Source organism: Perissodus microlepis, chromosome 4 (assembly GCF_051167445.1).
Source record: "Perissodus microlepis isolate ML-2025 ecotype Zambia chromosome 4, ASM5116744v1, whole genome shotgun sequence".
In the NCBI taxonomy this organism is placed as follows: Eukaryota; Metazoa; Chordata; class Actinopteri; order Cichliformes; family Cichlidae; genus Perissodus; species Perissodus microlepis.
Window position 1 is genome coordinate 1,371,554 of NC_140464.1, and position 13,118 is coordinate 1,384,671.

Genomic DNA, 13,118 nt, shown 5'->3' on the forward strand with positions numbered 1-13,118 from the left:
ATGATGCTGGCCGTGATGGTGCTGAACCACACCCACTGTGATCATTCTGTGGACATAGCTCTCCATTTGTGGTTGGTCACTATTACAGTTCTTTACTGAATTTGTAGATACAGTAACTTGTTGGTCTTGTTGGGTATTGGTCCACTTGGTATGTGACAAATCACTTTTAATAACACCAGCACCTTGAGGCAGCTGTTGTTGTGATTTTCAGTTCAGTTCAATTTTATTTATTTTACACCAAATGACAAAAACTGTTGTCTCAGGGTTCTTTATACTGTACAGAAAAGATCCTCACATTATACAGAGAAAACCCCAACAATCATATGACCCTCAATGAGACAGTAGGAAGGAAAAACTCCCTTTTAACAGGAAGAACTCTGCAGCAGAACCAGGCTCAGGGAGGGGCGGGGCCATCTGCTGTGATTGGTTGGGGAAGAAGGAAGGAAGACAGGATAAAGACATGCTGTGAAAGAGAGCCAGAGAGTAATAAGAACCAATGCAGAGGTGTATAAACACATGGTGAGTAAAGAAGAAACAGTCAGTGCGTGATGGGAAGCACGCAGCAGGCTACACCTATTGCAGCGTAAAAATCATGAAAACATTAACTAAAATAACTAAACCTACAACCACCATGATTTCCCCTTTATGATTTTCTAGATTTTAGATTTGGTCTGAAATCTATCTGCATCATGCCTGAATTTTAATTTTAGCAAGTACGCCTAAAAACGCTACCCCCATGAACAGCATCATACCGACTACAGCTCCAACCCCAGCTCCTGTTGTAGGCGTCAGCTCACCACCACAAATAAAATACCCTGCTGCACAGCCGACAGCCGTTCCAATCAAACCACACCGGTCATAAAAAGAGCGCCACTCTTCTTCTGGCTTTGGTTTTGTTTCCTTTCGTGTTTTCAGAGCTTCCTCAGCCTCCCGGAGCATCTTAGACGTGTAGAAAGGTTGACATTTTTCTCCCGTCATCTTGTTTATAATCTCCAGCAGCTCGGCGAGTTGAGACTCTTGTTGTTCGTCTCTAATGTTAAAAACAAAGTGTCTTTGCTGGAACTGATCGGTTAATCTTCTGAGGGATTTCAGTGTTTTCTCCATGATAGCGTCGTCGATTTTCTTCCTTTTAGTGGTGAACACCACTATAGTGTAGTCCACTGCCTGTTTACCAAACGTGTCCTGAAAAGTCTTCAGTGCGTCTAATTTCTCTTGTGAGATCTCTTTAAACCTCTCCACAAACAGGAAGACATGAGGACCAGGTTCAGCGTGTTTGATGGACCGCTTGATCTCCTCCACCACTTCCTCTCCATCATCATCTACTTTAAACAGACCTGGAGTGTCAACAACAACCACGTCTCGACCCGTGATGGTCTTTCTTTCCTTATGGCACTTCTTTGAGTCCTTATCAGAAGTGAATATTTCTCTGTTGCCCAGGATGATGCCTCCTAGAGTACTTTTACCCTGTCCACTCTGTCCATACAGGACCATCCTCAGCTCACCTGTTGGAAGAATGTCAGTGAGAATTAGCCAGTCTGTAGGAGCACTTTGTGTCTTCCTTCTATATTTTATATTCCCCTTGCTATGAGAGCTGTGTCACAAACAAATTTCTCATTCGTGGGATAAAGGTTTACTCTATTCTATTCTATTCTAGAGATAAGAAAGTTAGGCAAACTTAAAATACACTGTTAAGCACACCCTCATTCTATGGTTAGTGGACCAGGCCGCTCTGCCATTCTCCTGTGCCACCTAATCCAAGACGCCACTAGGTGCTGATCAGTTGACAGTTTCACCCAGCTCCACACCTGAATGTCCAACACACTTGATAAACATTCATTTCAACAATTAAATTCAATTTATATCATATATATTTCATATTATTATATAATATATGTTAAAGCTTTTATAATTTATATAGCCGATTGGCGGGGCCGGGCGCCTGCGGCCTGGCTGGGCCCCTTCCGGGGGGTGGGATGCCCTCAGGCCTCTGGCCTCTGGGCCTGAAGCCCGGTCCTCTCTGGCACAGCTGGCTGCCGGCAGAGCCCACGGGCACGCCACTGCAACCCCCTCTGGCCTCTGCTCCGTAGCTGCGGGGTGACCTCTCCTTTGGGGCTCTACTCAGCTCTTCCCAGGAGGGTGGCACGGTTCCCCCCCCTTTGGTGGTCCTCCTCGGGTCCTTGTACTCTGGGGCCTCTGGATATCTGGGGCCTGGATCTCCTCCATACCCACTTCATACCCTGGGGGACGGGGCTATGGCTCCCCACACTCCCTAGCAGATCATTACATGGAGAAACCTTTGGAATACAAGCATGCTGATCCACACAGGTGTGCACACGGGTGTTCACAGACGCGGACTACACCTTTCTTGGCTGCTGCCTCAAAGCACATTGTGCGCTGTCTATCTTGCGTGCTGCACAATATTGTTTATTATTTAGTATCTACTGTTATCTACTGCTGGCTAGTTTATTGTGATGGTGCTGTTTTTATTATGTTGCTCTTTGTTGTTTGCTTTCTCTTCTGTTTTTTTTCTCCATACAGGTGATCCAGGTGTTTTGTTTGTTTTTCTTTCTTCCCCCCTTTCTCACCGTCTCTTCTCCCCTCTGGTTTTCTTTCTCTCCCTCTCTTTCTTTCATTCTTTCTCCCTGTCCTATCCCCCAGTCACGTCTGTCCCGTTTGTAGCAACCGAAAATAAAATAAATTCATAATTATAATAAAGGTCAATCAAATGGACCAATATGGCAAGGCCATGATGATCCACTTGGTAAAATAAATCCACTTGGCATCTTTCTTGGCCTTAAGACAACAATTCTGACGGCTAAAGATCCAAACGGGACACAAAAAAAACAAAAATAGTACAGACTGTTTCATCCCACAGACCCATTAAACCACAGTACCCCTTATCTAAGGAAGCAACAGAAGGGATTAAGCCAGTGATAAAAGATATGGAAAAAGCAAGAATTCTAATAAAAACTAATTCTGCTACCTGTAATACTCCAATCTTCCCAGTTAAGAAAGCTAACACTGGAAAGTATCGTTTGGTACACGATCTGCGAGCAATAAATGAAATTACTGAAATGATACCACCAGTAGTAGCGAATCCTCACACTATACTGAATCAAGTCACTCCAAAAGAACAATGGTTCTCAGTGATAGATTTATCAAACGCCTTTTTCTCAGTGCCTTTACATCCAAATGCGCGACACCTGTTTGGCTTCACATTTGAGGGACAGAGATACACCTATACTAGGTTACCTCAGGGATTTCAAAACAGCCCCACTCTCTATGCTGAAGCTTTAAAGAAATCAATGATGTCCTGCCTCCCGCCAGCAGGAGGACAGTTTCTACTTTACGTAGATGATATTTTAGTGACTGGCCACACAGAGGAAGGGTGTAAACAGAATACTATGGCTGTGCTACGTCACCTGGCAGAGCAAGGCCACAAAGTGTCTCTGAATAAACTCCAATTATGGAGACCTGAAGTAACATACTTAGGCCACACCCTCTCAGGCGAAGGAAGAAAACTCCTAAACAAAAGAAAAGAAGCTATACAAAATGCACCACAGCCACAAACTAAGCAACAGATGATGAGTTTTCTCGGGTTATGTAATTACTGCAGGGCGTGGATTCCAGAATATGCGGCACAGGTACAACCACTGCAAAACCTAATTTATGGAAAAGATCTTGCTTTAAAAGATAAAATACAGTGGACACCGGAAGCAGAAGGAGCATTTAATGAACTAAAAATCATGCTCCAAACTAACGTTGTGCTTGCATTACCAGATTATGACAAAACATTCTACTTAAACGTAGACGGAACACAGGGATACATGAAGGCAGTATTGACACAATCATTTGGAGAAAAACAAAGGCCACTAGCTTTCTATTCAAGTAAACTCGATTCAGTGGCCTCAGGAATGCCAACCTGTGTACAAGCATGTGCAGCAGCTGCAGAGGCAGTGCAAAAATCTGCTGACATAGTTTTAGGACACACTCTGACTGTTAGAGTACCACATGCAGTAACTTCTATACTGCTACAAGCACATTTGCCTTTCTTAACTCACGCGAGACAACTCTCCTATGTTGGCATACTGCTTTCACAATCCCACATCAACATAGTGAGATGTGGACCTTTAAATCCTAGCACATTGTTGCCAACACCTACAGAGGGAAAAACACATTGCTGCGTGGAAAAATTAGAAGAGGAAACTAAACCACGTGCTGACATTTACAGCACACCACAAGAAGGTTTCATTGACATCTTTGTTGATGGTTCAGCATCAAAAAATGCACTAGGGCGTAACTGTGTAGGATATGCAGTAACTACATCAGACACTATAGTGGAAGCAAGAGCCTTGCCACACACGCATTCAGCTCAGAGTGCAGAACTGATTGCAGTAATCAGAGCATGTGAGATACATGAAGGAAAGGATATTAATATCCACACAGACAGCCAGTATGTATTTGCAGCAGTTCACCACTTTGCAAAAATATGGGATAACAGAGGAATGGTTACCTCCTCTGGAAACCCAGTTCAGCATGCAGATTTGCTAAAGCAACTGTTACAAACAGTACAACTGCCGCGACGTTTAGCGATTTGTAAATGTGCAGCACATCAGAAGGATGACTCTGAAATTACGAAGGGAAACAATTTTGCAGATAAAGCTGCAAAAGCAGCAGCCATAACAACTACAATTTTATTAACCACTCATGAAAATCATACCATTCCACTATCTGTACTGTAATCTACCCAGTGAAAAAAGCAGACGCAATCTCAGTTGCAAAGTGTCTATGCAATCATTTCATTCCAGCATGTGGTATTCCTACTCTGATAAGATCAGATAATGGAACCCATTTTGTAAATGACGTGATCAGCAAAGTATCTGAAGCACTAGGTTTCAGTTTGAAACATCATTGTGCCTCCCATCCACAGAGTGCAGGATTAGTGGAGAGAACAAATGGCACTATAAAACAAAGGCTCAGGAAAACAATGGAAGAAACTGGCAGACCATGGCCAGAATGTCTAGGCCTGGTCAAGATGTGGAGGAGAATAACACAAGGAAGTAACAAACTGTCCCCATTTGAAATTATACATGGGAGACCTTTTCCACTACCAGTTACTAGCGAGCCACTAGATAAATCAATCCGTGAAACCACTCTGGCGGATTGGATGACTCAATTGTTGACAAACAGAGAAGTTGTGTTGAATAATAAACTGCCGCAAGACTCCTTTTCACCTATTTCTTGCAGGTTGAAGCCAGGTGATTGGATCCTTGTTCGAGTACTCCAAAGGAAAAATTGGAGCTCGCCATGGTGGGAGGGGCCGTTTCAAGTGCTTCTGACCACTCCAACTGCCTGCTAAATAGCAGAGAGACCCTCCTGGATACATCAGAGCCACTGCAAAAAGGTTGAGGTCCCAGGAAAACCCGGCACCCCCAAGACAGCACATTAGGGAAATCTCACACTTGGTTGCTCCAATGGTGAGGGGGGAGTGCTGATTGAGCCCCCGTAGGGTAAGCTCGCACTTCAACCTCCAGCCTCTGATCAACTCTAGGGCAACCAAGTGCGAGGTGTGACGGACCTGTGTGCAACCATGGGGAGGTGGACCCTCTTGGTTACCTTGACTATGACGCTCACCCTTATAGGACCCCAGCTGACGCTAACGACAGCTGAACCAGGAGGAAGGCAGAAAAGATGGACACACGACAACTCTCACCTAAGAGACATGACGCAAGACCACATCCATCCGTGGATGAACAATGCCTGGTACCGTTATCTCCACGACAGAACAAAGGCAGAATCGGCAAATACAGACTGTTATGTCTGCTCTCATATGCCCAGCACGTCGACACACCCCACATTATATGGTGAATATATGAACAACACTCAAGCAAAGTGTGCAGCTAGCTTTGCTGGCATTGGATTCCAACACAGCCGAATCACCATAAACGATACAATCTCACATGCTGTTGGACTTAGTAACGGAACATGTGATCAACTCTTTTGGATCGATTTTAATGTGATAAATCGGAATATATCTATCAACTTCCCAGTGTTCCTGGATCAATTGCCAGGAAAGAACCACTCCATGTGTTACCAGCAAGAGAAAGGTAACAGACCCCTTGGAGACACCACAAACTGTGTCCCCAAGGTAACAGACCCCTTGGAGACACCACAAACTGTGTCCAAACTGCAGGCCACGGAGAGGGCGCACCTGTGAACATGAGTGGACCCTCTAACGGCACGTACTGGGTGCAAGGAATGGCCTGGCTATGCGGACAACGGGCATATTTCATACTGCCCCCAGACTGGACAGGAACATGTGCTCCTATACTCCTGTCAGACCACACCTTCAGGATGACTGCAGTGAACACCACTTCTACAGTACGCCGGGAAAGAAGATCAACGATTCCTAAACTCCAACCACATGACCCGATATGGGGAGGCGACGTGCCTAAGGAATTTAAATTATGGACTACTGGACAGAAAGTACTCCATTCATTGTTCCCCTGGGTGGGAGCTGGAAAAAACATGCTGAGAATTGAAACTCTGGATTACCGGTTTGGACTTTTCTTGAACGCTTCGTGTAAGATCAACGAACAGCAGAACCAGGAAATTGATGCATTACGGATTACAGCGATGCAACATCAAGTAGCTCTGGACATGATATTAGCAGAGAGAGGGGGACTTTGTGTACTCTTCAATAACACATGCTGCACTTACATACCAGACGATGTACATCAAACATGACTGACGCCCTGAATGTTTTGAGACAGATCCAGCAGGCCCAAAATCAGGACTAAGTGATACAAGTGACTGGTTTTCTTGGCTTTACACTGGCTCCTGGTTACAGGTGCTAAAAGGACGACTCATCGGAGTTGAAATATTCTTACACTTAATTTGTGTTTTTGTAACGTGTATACTGCCATGTCTAAAACTCATGATTAACCGCATAATTGTTTCCACTGTTGCTGCATACATAGCCGTGACAAATGATGATGATGACTCTGACCTGTTGGAACATGAAGACTTTGTGTGATTAATGACGATGTGACAGAAAATGTACAACATGATGTTACAAACTGATATCTCATTTAAAAGTTTTTTCTGACAACAGGAGGGAATGTCAATAGGAAATTGTACTTAGAAGTCAGTATAATCTTTTAATGATATAAGTTTGTATATGGTAGAAAACTGCATGTAATCCTTTGTGTGTAGAAGTATATAGTTGGTGGCATATTGAAAGAATGTCTCATCCTGGGAGGTCTGTAACATTCTAGGGTGTTCACCCCCACATCCTAGGAGCATAAGAGAGGTCGTATCTTCTCTTTGTTGATATATGGTATAGCAAACACACGTATATCTCTTTAAGTATAAGAGCCTTTTGTTTTAGATGGACCCTCTAGACTCCTGGCACCAGCTTTGGGGAGTCTTCACAGGGTCACATCTTGACCTCACACACACACCCACACACACACACGTACACCTCCACATTCCAATGTAAAGAACAAACGCTCACTGAAGTATAAATAAAGATCGGGGCAGTTTCTCAGCGCGAGTCTCAGTTCTGGAGGCTGCCCTTGCTAGCAAGAAGTTCTGTGTGTTTCTCTTCTCTGAGTCTTTACTGAAGAAGTGTTTAGAGTATATTTCTTAACAAAAGGAATTCTGGATTTAACAAGGAGACTTTTTAAAGCCCTAAAAGTTGATGTTTAGTTTGTTCAAAGCTCTGGAAATGCTGATTAGATCACCAAGTATTTCATACAGACAGAAATATTAATTTCACAGGCATTAAAAGTTCCAACAAATAGTTAAAAAGTGACTTTTACAGATTTACAGAAATATAATCTCCAGATTTAACTGCTTCATTATCTACGCAAAAAGCTAATCCTACTGATACTAATCTACCACAACAAAGCTGGCTAACTGCTAGCTGTCACTTTCATTCATTTAACTGTGTAAATCACAGAAAAGTATTTATTCTGTTTCCTTACCTAGAAATGTTTGCAGAGTCCTAATTTTCAGTTTTAAGACAAGCTTCGCTCGAGTAACGAGTCAAAATTCAGCGTCACGTTTAACCACAGAAGTTAAAGACATTTAAAGAATCGTAAGTGAAATGGCGGCAAAATGCAGTCACGTGTGCAGACAGATTATTCTCCCAAAGCAAGAGAAACATCATACAGGAAACAAAACCAATCACAACATCAGGACTCGTTATAAAACCTACTGAATGAAGTCAAAATATTTAAAAGAGCTTGGGATTGTTTCCTTTCTCTGAGTGTTTGTGTAAAAATCACCAGAGGAGAGCTAACTCATTTTATCATCAGCTGATCTCAGGATCATTTTGTTTTATCTGTAAAATTTGAATAAATTAATCTGCAGTTTCCTAAAACAGAGAAAGCAGATACATTTTTTCCTTATAACTTACGAAAGTAATTAAAAAACTTTAACTTTTAACTTTAACTTTAATTTTATTTCGACTTCTTCAGTTGAAAGGATCAGATGTTTGACCTCTGAAAAACTTAAGTAACTATGCCCTACATTCATGATATACATTATGTGTATTCTACATAAAGGTTACAATTTAATATAATGTAACATATAGAAGGTCATTGTTGAAGAAAAAATGTACTCTCCTTAGGAGATCTGTAAAATATTAATGTTAATAGTTTTATTAGTTGATTAACTAAGTAGAAATCCTTCATATTGAACTGGTCAGCAGCTCACACTCACTGCACTCAGTTCCACTGAAAAGTTCTCTAAAAGCAGCTTGGTGATAATCAGACTCTAAACTTAACATAAAGGAACAATCTGACATCTCTGGACTTAAAAACTCTAAATTTCAGAACGAGGCTGAAAATGAATTTCTAACAAAATAACTTCAAAGTAAAGCACAAAGAAGGAGCTGCTACTGACTTCTGTCTTTACTGTAATTTCTGTCCCAAATATCAAACTAAACACCACCATGACTCTCGGTGCATGACAGATACACTCACCCATCTTATCTGGATCTTCACTGGGAACAAGTATCCTGCAACACTGTGCTAGCTCAGTAGAGTCCATGGCTTATTCTGAGTGGTCACAATTCCATTTCACTTCTATTTTAAAGCCTGCTGCTAGTTCCCTCCCCTACAACACTGGCTGTCTAATCAGAACTGTGGTTGAAAAGAACTAATCGGAGGGCTGAACAAGAAGTGCATCAAGCAGAGTGCATCCCCATGGGTCTGCCTCCTCACCCTCTTCTCTCATGTACATCATTACATAAAGAGAACTGGAAACATTACAAGAAAACCAACATCCATGTGTTTCTCATGTATAAGCTAAAGTTTCACATAAAACATTCCAGGTGCAAATAATCCCTCAATCTCCAGGGCTGAAAAATGAAGGAGGAAAACGTGGCTCTGTGGTGGTCTTTCACAGAGCCCATGGACAGCAGTCATTGTCTACATGTTGTAACTGTTTATTAACACCAGGGGACAGTGTCACAAATGCCCGATCATCCAGACTTTTGCTTGTGTTGTTGTTTGTCCTTCAGCCACGGGGAAGAATGATGTTATAATGCAAAGAGCTAAGCTTAAGTTCTCTATTCGAGCCAAAAATGTTCCCCAATCAGCATTCGATGGACACATGGCATCATCCACAACACGTCCTCACTCCCAAAGCGTGACATATTATGCTATGTGACAAATCGTCGGGATGTTACGCTTTCGGCCACCCAACACATTTCTATGTTACGCATTGGGAATAGGAGGAAACATGAGAACCGTCTGGACTGAATCTGCACATTTACATTTATTTTATTTTTTTGGAAAACATCTAACACCATGAATGTTGTGGTTAAGGTTAGGCATAAGGTTACGGTTAGGGCTGGAATACATGGCTGGAACGTGTGTTACCGCTGGGACCGTCATTCCCAATCCGGAGCGTATCACAGGAATGCCCAAGGTTACCTTTCACATTCCCATGGCACCCCTTGGTGTGTGACAAATCGCCGGTATGTTATGCGTCAGGAATGACAACGGGCTTTCATCCATGTTGGGTTTTTGGACGACTGCATGCAGGCCCATTTGCATAGGTAGCAAACCCCTCTGTACTGGCAAATACCAACACTGGCACAGCTGTAGCGCCACAAATTCGTTGTAAAAAAATGCACAAAAATGTGTAATTCCTCTAATGTCCACTGGGGGCACGAGTCAGTCCTCATAGACTTCCAGATTAAAATGCACAGCTGTGCAGCCTGATACAGAAACTGTTCTGGTCTCTATAGAAAATGTCCCCCCTCATAACACCTGCACAGGGATACATGTTTTTATAACTCACCTGTTTTAATTGTATTGAAGTTTGTAATATTATGCAATATGCAACTAAAGAATATGTTAGTAGTCGACTAATCTGTCAGTAGTTTTTTTGATTAGTCGATTAGTCTACTATTGTTTCAATCACTCATTTCTGTTATTTTTTTTAATAATCCTTTATTTAAACAGGTAAATATCCCATTGAAATTAAAAATCTAATTTCCAAGATCTCTGCCTTCCGTGGGCACACCTTCTGTTCTAGGCTCCAGTGCATGCTGTACCTCACCGCCCACAGCAAATAAAATAATGACCCATGGAAATGATTTTGAAACTAGTGAAATGTATTTTTAACATTAATGTGACCGTCACATTAAAAATCAAATAAATCAAATAAATAATGCAAATTAAAGTGCAAGTAATTTTTTGTTTTTACATAAAAGATGATGTGCAAATAAGTTGTCATGGTCCCCGCACCTCGCCAGCTGACATCAGTCTGGCGCTATGTTTTGTTTTGTTTATTCTCCTCTCTCTCTGCTCTCTCTCTCTCTTTCTCCTGCCGGGGCAGAGCTCAGTATGGGCTCCGCCCCTGGCCCACGCACCTGGGGATGATCAGCACACCTGCCGCTGATCACGAGAATTAGAGCCCTACTTAGGATGGTGGACCTGCTCTACTCTTCGCTGGATCGTTGAGCCGTCAGCGTCAGTCGCCCTGCAAACCTGTAATTTGAACTCGTGAGTACTTCTGAACCTGGAAGCTGACTGTCTGTCTGTATGTGTGATCTCCCCTGGACCCGTTCCCTGAGCAACTGTGACTGAGCGTGGGCAAGAAGAGTGGTGGTGAAGAGAGGAGCTGTTGTTTGTGTATGGAAAGCCTCCACCCTGGACTGCTTCCCCTGTCACTCCTGGACCCCGGACCCCCGACCCTTTTCCCGAACACCTTTGTGTATATATATATTGCACTTGTGGGAATCACTGTAAATAAATCCACTCTTGTTTGAAGGAACTAGTGCTCTGCGCCTGAGTCCGCTACTCTAGCCTTGACATAAGTAACTGAAAAACAGCCCAAAGCTCTGAAAATCCCATGAAATAAACATAACATTAAACAAAAAGATAATGTGCAAATAGGTAAGTAAAAGTGGCCTCTGTCCAAGAAACCAAACAGGGCTTCAAATTAAATTTCACAAATTGTTTCCAGTGTAAAATAACTATGAAAGGTTTACAGAACATTTAATGAATGCATCTGCTCATGCTGTACAGTCAGACTTGCTCTCTTCTTTGACAGGATAATTCATCTCATTCAAATGTGTGTTCCTGCATCCCCAGCTGCCTCTGCTTCCAGTTACTTGAAGTCAGTTCCCTTTGTTTAAAATGCTTTATGAGAGGCCTCGCTGCTCCAAGTGCTTTACTGGTCACAGTGCTTTATTCAATGCCAACTGTAAAGTGTGATCAGTACAGTAGACAGACTGTATTTTTCTTGCACTATATTGGAGCCATTGTCACGAACGAATGCAATTTTTTCTTGGAGGAATCTCAAAGTTTTCCGCAGTCTGCTCAATCCAAACAGCAATATTTGGCCTACTGTGTCATTCTTCTAATGGTTGTGAGGCAGAAGCTCATCAGCGCCCAGTCATCACTTATAAAGTGATAAGTGATGCTGAGATATGTAACTGTCTGGCAACACTCTTCCAGGTGTCAGCTATCAGGGCAATCTTGTTCTCTAATCTTACCAAGAACAACTTCATAATTTACGTCCATGAGCTTTGTAAAGTGAGGTGATCAGCAACACAGGGGCACCACAAGAGACCGTCCTCTCCCCCTTCCCCTTCAGCCCCTGCACAGAGACCTCCATCTTCAGAGGTTTTCTGATGAGCCTGCGGTGGTTGGATGCATCAGTGAGGGTGATGAGATGGAGTACCGGGCTGTGGTCGACTCCTTTGTCACGTGGTGTGAGCAGAATCATCTGCAGCTCAACGTGACAAAGACCAAAGAACTGATTGTGGACTTTAGGAGGACCAGGAAACCTGTGGCCCCTGTTTCGATCCAGGGCATCGATGTGGAGGACTACAACTACCTCAGAGTACACAGAGATAACAAACTGGACTGAGAGAGAGAGTCCAGAGCTCAGCCTGACTGGGATGCTGTGTTGGGACCTTCAAAGAGTTGTGCATAAACAAATACCCACAAACCTCATTTGGATTTGGTTTTGTGAAATAAATGATGATGATCTAATAAGTTATGTGTTATCCATATGAGATTGATTTTAGATCGTTTTAAGAACCACTAAGGATCAGATCATTTTTTATCCTGACACATAAAAGTTCAGAATCAAAACACAGCCTTTGGGCATCAAGCAACAGTCGGCCGTCATCATTAAAAACTGGATCAGCAGCCTCACAAAGTACAGGTGAGTATTCATAGTAGTGAGTGGGTGTGTGGGCAGGAGCAATGACGTCATCCCAAATCTCTACTCTGCAGATTCTCACGGTAGGTCACATCTGTGGGAAATTTAAGTTTTAACTTTGGAAAAGTGTGAAGAAGTGGAGCCAGGTCATTCATCTACGATGGAACTATTGATCCAGCTGAACTATAAGCTTCAGAATTAACATCTGTAGTCTGATCGTCTTTTTTAACAGCTTTAGCACAGTCATGGTCTAAATGCCCTGTGCATACTAAAAGGAGCTCTATAAACTCTATAGAAAGGATAGAAAGGGACAAAGTAGGCCACAGCACAAAAAAATCACAGCGATCACCAACACAGCCGAAAGACAAACAGCAGCTGAAAGAGAAAAGAGACAAACGATCTTGAAAGTAGAGATAGTGTCTGTCTCC

General features: G+C 42.7%; 1 protein-coding gene across 1 annotated transcript; it reads right to left on the reverse strand.

Annotated features, from left to right (window-relative positions):
* Positions 1–575: 575 nt before the first annotated feature.
* LOC146387939 (GTPase IMAP family member 4-like) lies at positions 576–9,057 on the reverse strand. Its single transcript, XM_084924750.1, has 2 exons — positions 8,991–9,057; positions 576–1,502 (listed from the first exon to the last, which is right to left on the reverse strand). Exons 1-2 carry the CDS (start codon positions 9,055–9,057, stop codon positions 688–690), a joined length of 882 nt encoding a protein of 293 aa, XP_084780876.1. The 3' UTR covers positions 576–687.
* Positions 9,058–13,118: the final 4,061 nt, after the last annotated feature.